Source organism: Oncorhynchus mykiss, chromosome 6 (assembly GCF_013265735.2).
Source record: "Oncorhynchus mykiss isolate Arlee chromosome 6, USDA_OmykA_1.1, whole genome shotgun sequence".
Lineage (NCBI taxonomy): Eukaryota > Metazoa > Chordata > Actinopteri > Salmoniformes > Salmonidae > Oncorhynchus > Oncorhynchus mykiss.
The window spans coordinates 84184921-84192091 of NC_048570.1; the positions used below are offsets into that span (position 1 = coordinate 84184921).

Genomic DNA, 7171 nt, shown 5'->3' on the forward strand with positions numbered 1-7171 from the left:
TGGTTAAAAGTAGTGCACTATGTAGGAAATAGGGTGCCATTTGGGACATTACCATGTTTACTGGCTTTAGTCAATTCATTTCCCCAGGTTGGCATGCTCCAGTGTTTTACCAATAAAAACCCTAAAGGTAGAAAAAAGGCAGAATTGTATTTGTCTTGGAGTCTGATTCCTAATAAAGAGTAAATGCCATTTGTCAATCTGAAATGAGTCAGAGTTAGTGCTTCTACCCTTTTCCAAATCAAGTATTGTTCATTGTGAAACTTGCCTGGTTGTTGTTCATCCTTCCTGAAATTACACTGGGACACAAAATAACAAAACATTTCCATATGTAACAAACACACAGGCATTGACGGACAGATGTGGAGATCAGGGGCCCCCAGATAGCATGTGATAGCAAAAAGTGTAGAACTGCAGGAAATGTGCTTTAAAACAGTGTGTAGAATAGAATATAATTATAAAACTGCTAATGTTTCTCTCTGCACCATGGCAAAATGTGTTGAAAGTTAGCTAACTGATTCGGCTCCATCTGTGACCTCAGTCTGGACGCTCAAATCAAATGTGTACATGACCTGCCATTACCGTTACAACCACGGCCAGAATGTTAAGGAACAGTAACAGGAAATGAGCATTGCATCTGTGTGTTACTATAGAGGCTACATCATTAATGCACAAATCTGGTATGGGTCTCATGTAAAACTGAGTGTGAACAGTCAGAAAAAAAGATTGGATATGGAGAGAAAACAGAAGTGGGTTATTCAGGTGGTTGTGTAAACATAGCCATGGAGAATTCAATAAATCATAGTTTTTATTTAAATTAAGGCTTGACTAAAGTGCTAAAATTCTGCATTTTGACATGTCTCTCCGTCAACCATGTGTCACTTCTAGGAAGATTTAAACCCCTTTAACCCCCAAATGTCTCCCAATTTTTACCATCATTGTAAAGCCCTAGATATTTTGTTGCTTTGACAAAGTCAAATATATACTATATAACATCTAATGTGATGGACCATATGACTGGACAGATACTATATAACATCTAATGTGATGGACCATATGACTGGACAGATACTATATAACATCTAATGTGATGGACCATATGACTGGACAGATACTATATAACATCTAATGTGATGGACCATATGACTGGACAGATACTATATAACATCTAATGTGATGGACCATATGACTGGACAGATACTATATAACATCTAATGTGATGGACCATATGACTGGACAGATACTATATAACATCTAATGTGATGGACCATATGACTGGACAGATACTATATAACATCTAATGTGATGGACCATATGACTGGACAGATACTAGAGAACATCTAATGTGATGGACCATATGACTGGACAGATACTATAGATCTATGCAAAAACATCTATATACTGTATTTCATTATAATCAGGCAGTGTGGATTAGTTTGACACATCATCAGCAATGTGCAAAATAAAAAGGTAACTGTTTATGCATCGCTTAGTTTATTAAACTCTAGTTAAATAATCACCTTTTAATAACGCACATTGTTCAAGAAAAGTGTCAAATTAAATGATACTTTCAGATTGTAATGCCTTTCATGGTACTTTTGTACAGATTTTAACTACAGTATTTTACACCATAAAGACGTCACTCAGTAAGTCAATAGGATGAAAACAAAACACAAAGTCACAGGAGGGTTTAAACATTTATAGTTTTTTAGATGTCAGGTCCCAATCCACATAGTTACAACATTATGGAATATAACACTGCTTCTGGCAACAATACTTTGGAATGATAAACAAGGCTTCTGCTGAAATCAGAGAAGAGTTTCCCTGGCGTTGAAATTGTTTTTATTATCTTGTCTTGGCTCTGCTTAGGGTTGAAACATCCTGATAACTTTCCCAAAGTTCCCAGGTTTTCCAGTAATCCAGGTTGGAAGTTTTCCAGAATCAGGAGGGAATACCTGGGAATACCTGGGAATTCAGTGATAGTTAGTGGAATTTTGCAGCCCTAACTCTGCTAGACTGTCTGTTTTCTACCACTCCACATCCTGATAAAATTACAATAAGACACTACTTAGTTAGTTGTTGAAAAGTCTATTATAAAAGTCTAGGGTTGGAAAGTTATAGGAACTAAACATAAGCAATACCTACAACATACTGTATTTGGTTGTACTTTTATATGAACAGCTGCTGTTTTTATCATGTGTATGACAATATAATTCATACATCATTTAATGTCACCCTGCCATTTTAAAACAAAATATGGCTACTGTAATATCCATCCAAAAGCACAAACAACCTAAACTAACTGGTTCAAAGTCCCCATTCCAAAGCACAATACCTAATGGTGGTTAATATTTGGCCAGCTGTATTGGAAACTGATCTTTTCCACAAGTCTATTCAAGTCAAGAGTGGCCCCAAACCTTTCCCTTCCTTTTCCTGTTTCATTGATTTAAAGGCAACAGTCAGTCATTTTTTGGGCAAAGTGGTCCTCAATCTTACTTAGCCTCTTATAGAAGTTTATCTGGATTGGAAAGTGTTCAGAAGGTAACATTAAAAATTCCCATTCCTGAACACACTCTGAGAGGAGACGGGGAGGGAGGAGTGTGTATGTTTGTGTATGAGGAGAGCTGGACAGGCAAAACAGAGAGAGGGGAAGAATTAGTAGGGTAATACACACACACGCACACACGCGCGCACGCACACACACACGCACGCACGCACGCACACACACACACACACGGACACAAACCACACACATGCTGCACACTCTAGCACAAATTTGAATCAAATACAGACAGACAGAACATGAACATACACACAAACGCACACATTCATGTCTAAGGATTTTTTGTAATTCATTTACAGTATCATCTGAATGGTGTTTGGCTGTGTGCGCAACATGCAACATGACTCACCCTCTCTTCCTCATTATACCCTCAGCTTCATTTGGTCTTAAATTTCCACCTCCATTTGTTTGACTCGTTCAACAACATTAAAGTACTTTACCTTGTTTTGACAAGTGAAAAGAAAAGTCTGTCAGACACTTCAGAGCTAGAAACCTGCTACGTGAGGCTACTGGAAAAGTAGTGAACATTTTAAAATCATGGGCAAACTGTCTGTCCTTCTTTTTGTTCATTCTTTTTCCACCCTTGTCAACGCAGGTAAGATGTACTATCTACTTTTTCTCATAACTCATTTAATGATTTGTTATGTTATAAAAATATCCATATCTGTGTATAATATCACTCCACTCCAGGTTCAGGATCACATTCTCTGTGGGTACTTGCAACATATATAAGTGGAGAGACGCCTTTCCCTGAGTTTACGGTTGTGGTGATGTTGGATGATGTTCAAGTGACTTACTATGACTCCAACATGAAACACTTCATCTACAGGGTAAATAACACCCCTAACAAAATGCATGATAACGAAGCTCAGGACGGAGCTTATGTATTTGGAATGATGTTCAACAACATGAAAGAGAGATCATTTAACCTAAAGCACCACTTCAACCTCACGGAAGGTGTTCAAGTTCAGCAAAGAATGTCTGGCTGTGAGATGTTGGACAATGGTGAACCGGTCATGTTCGTGGTAAAGGACACTTTCAATGCCATTTATACAGATCAAATGGTATGTTACAACATGACACATTTTATATATGATGCTGGGAAACTACTACGAGGATGGGATGGGATGAGGCAAGCGTTTGAAAGAGTATTATTTGAGAATGTTCATCTTCCCATTTGCATCAGAACACTGAAGACAATCCTGAAGAGAGAGAAGACCTTTGCGATGCGTAAAGTTCCTCCCAGACTCAGGTTGATAAAGAAAGAGGTTTCTGGAGGGCTCAAGGTGAGCTGCCTGGCGTTTGGTTTCTACCCCCGCCACATCAACCTGACCCTGCTGAGAGACGGCCAGCCAGTGGCAGAACAGGATGTGACAGGGGGGGAGGTTCTGCCTAGTGGAGACGGGACCTACCAGCTGAGGAAGAGTCTGGAGGTCAGTACTGAGGAGCTAAAGAAGAGACACAATTACACCTGTACTGCCTCTCACCTCAGTCTGGACAACAAGCTGGATGTCAGTTGGGAGTCTGGGACAGAGAGAGTTCACCTATTCACTCTCTCAGTTCTACTGGTGATGCTGCTGGTTGTTATTCTATTGGGCATTTTCATTTGTGTCAAAAGGAGGTGGAGTAACACTGCCTCTCAGTCTGAACTTGCCAACGTTGATGCAACAGTGTCAGAGGAAATGAACCTTTCTTCAGATTCTGAGAACTAATACATTTTTGGGACACTGAGGCAGCTTTGTCGATTCAGCTCAATTCACAATGAAAATATGACTGCCAGAGCACCTATGAGGGAAGACACAAAATGTGTGAATGATTCTGTCATGGTCAGTCAATCTTCCCTTACCCTCAATAAAGGACTGTAAAGGATCCGTTTGGGGAGACTGTTGACTAACACATATCTGGTTATTAGTCCAGATCTGCATTTATATATTTTATATGCTGGATTGGCATCCTGAGCATTAACAAAGGCAATCTGCTAGTTAGACAGTTGAAGTCGTAAGTTTACATACACCTTAGCAAAAATACATTTAAAGTCAGTTTTTCACAATTCCTGACATTTAATTCTAGTAAAAATTCCCTGTCTTAGGTCAGTTAGGATCACCATTTTATTTTAAGAATGTGAAATGTCAGAATAATAGTAGAGAATGATTCAAAAAAACTTTTATTTCTCGCATCACATTTCCAGTGGGTCAGAGGTTTACATACACTCAATTAGTATTTGGTAAGAGGTTTACATACACTCAATTAGTATTTGGTAAGAGGTTTACATACACTCAAAAAGGTATTTGGTAAGAGGTTTACATACACTCAATTAGTATTTGGTAAGAGGTTTACATACACTCAATTAGTATTTGGTAAGAGGTTTACATACACTCAATTAGTATTTGGTAAGAGGTTTACATACACTCAATTAGTATTTGGTAAGAGGTTTACATACACTCAATTAGTATTTGGTAAGAGGTTTACATACACTCAATTAGTATTTGGTAAGAGGTTTACATACACTCAATTAGTATTTGGTACGAGGTTTACATACACTCAATTAGTATTTGGTAAGAGGTTTACATACACTCAATTAGTATTTGGTAAGAGGTTTACATACACTCAATTAGTATTTGGTAAGAGGTTTACATACACTCAATTAGTATTTGGTAAGAGGTTTACATACACTCAATTAGTATTTGGTAAGAGGTTTACATACACTCAATTAGTATTTGGTAAGAGGTTTACATACACTCAATTAGTATTTGGTAAGAGGTTTACATACACTCAATTAGTATTTGGTAGCATTGCCTTTTGTTTAACTTAAATTGTTTAACTTGGGTCAAAAGTTTCGGGTAGCCTTCCACAAGCTTCCCACAATAAGTTGGGCCAATTTTGGCCCATTCCTCCTGACAGAGCTGTTGTAACGGACTCAGGTTTGTAGGCCTCCTTGCTCACACACACTTTTTCAGTTCTGCCCACAGATTTTCTATAGGATTGAGGTCAGGGCTTTGTGATGGCCACTCCAATACCTTGACTTTGTTGTCCTTAAGCCATTTTGCCACAACTTTGGAAGTATGCTTGGAGTCATTGTTCATTTGGAAGACCCATTTGCGACCAACAGCATCAATGTAACAGTATAGCTTCCGTCCCTCTCCTCGCCCCTACCTGGGCACGAACCAGGGACCCACACATCGAAAAGTCACCCTCGAAGCAGCAACACTATTAGAGCATGCTAGCTAACTCGCTCTTACAGCAATAACATACTATTAGAGCATGCTAGCTAACTCGCTCTTACAGCAATAACATACTATTAGAGCATGCTAGCTAACTCGCTCTTACAGCAATAACATACTATTAGAGCATGCTAGCTAACTCGCTCTTACAGCAATAACATACTATTAGAGCATGCTAGCTAACTCGCTCTTACAGCAATAACATACTATTAGAGCATGCTAGCTAACTCGCTCTTACAGCAATAACATACTATTAGAGCATGCTAGCTAACTCGCTCTTACAGCAATAACATACTATTAGAGCATGCTAGCTAACTTGCTCTTACAGCAATAACATACAAAAGCACATCCCAAGATGCCCCCATTTACGCTTCTGCTACAATAAGGCACTACTTAGTTAGTTGTTGAAAAGTTTATTATAAAAGTCTAGGGTTGGAAAGTTATAGGAACTAAGCATAAGCAATACCTACAACATACTGTATTTGGTTGTACTTTTATATGAACAGCTGCTGTTTTTATCATGTGTATGACAATATAATTCATACATCATTTAATGTCACCCTGCCATTTTAAAACAAAAGATGGCTACTGTAATATCCATCCAAAAGCACAAACAACCTAAACTAACTGGTTCAAAGTCCCCATTCCAAAGCACAATACCTAATGGTGGTTCATATTTGACCAGCTGTATTGGAAACTGATCTTTTCCACAAGTCTATTCAAGTCAAGAGTGGCCCCCAACCTTTCCCTTCCTTTTTCTGTTTCGTTGATTTAAAGGCAACGGTCAGTTATTTTCTTGGCAAAGTGCTCCACATCTTACTTAGCCTCTTATAGAAGTTTGTTTGGATTGTAAATTGTGTTCAGAAGGTGGCATTAAAAATTCACATTCCTGCACACACACCCTGAGAGGACAGGCAGTAGGAAAACAGAGAGAGGGGCAGACTTAGCAGGCTACTGCATACACACTCTGAGAGGAGACGGGGAGGGAGGAGTGGGTGTGTGTGTGTATGAGGAGAGCTGGACAGGCAGTAGGAAAACAGAGAGAGGGGCAGACTTAGCAGGCTAATGCATACACACTCTGAGAGGAGACGGGGAGGGAGGAGTGGGTGTGTGTGTGTATGAGGAGAGCTGGACAGGCAGTAGGAAAACAGAGAGAGGGGCAGACTTAGCAGGCTAATGCACGCACGCGCAAGTGAACACAAGCCACACACATGCTGCACACTCCAGCACCAATATGTATCACAGACAGACAGACAGAAAATGAACATGATCAACACACAAGCACACATTCAGGTCTAAGGATTTCACTGAACGTTATTTGTAATTAATTTACGGTGTCATCTGATTGGTGTTTGGCTGTGTGCGCAACATGCAACATGACTCACCCTCT

General features: G+C 39.3%; 1 protein-coding gene across 2 annotated transcripts; it reads left to right on the forward strand.

Moving 5' to 3' along the window:
* The first annotated feature begins 2726 nt into the window (after positions 1-2726).
* On the forward strand, positions 2727-4588 carry LOC118964945 (hereditary hemochromatosis protein homolog). Of its 2 annotated transcripts, none has more exons than XM_036981225.1 (2): positions 2727-3155; positions 3251-4584. In XM_036981225.1, exons 1-2 carry the CDS (start codon positions 3098-3100, stop codon positions 4270-4272), a joined length of 1080 nt encoding a protein of 359 aa, XP_036837120.1. In that variant the 5' UTR covers positions 2727-3097; the 3' UTR covers positions 4273-4584. The 2 variants fall into 2 exon arrangements, with proteins under 2 accessions (XP_036837120.1, XP_036837122.1); XM_036981227.1 differs by lacking the exon at positions 2727-3155 and having other exon boundaries at positions 3509-3624; positions 3747-4588.
* The last annotated feature ends 2583 nt before the right edge of the window (positions 4589-7171 follow it).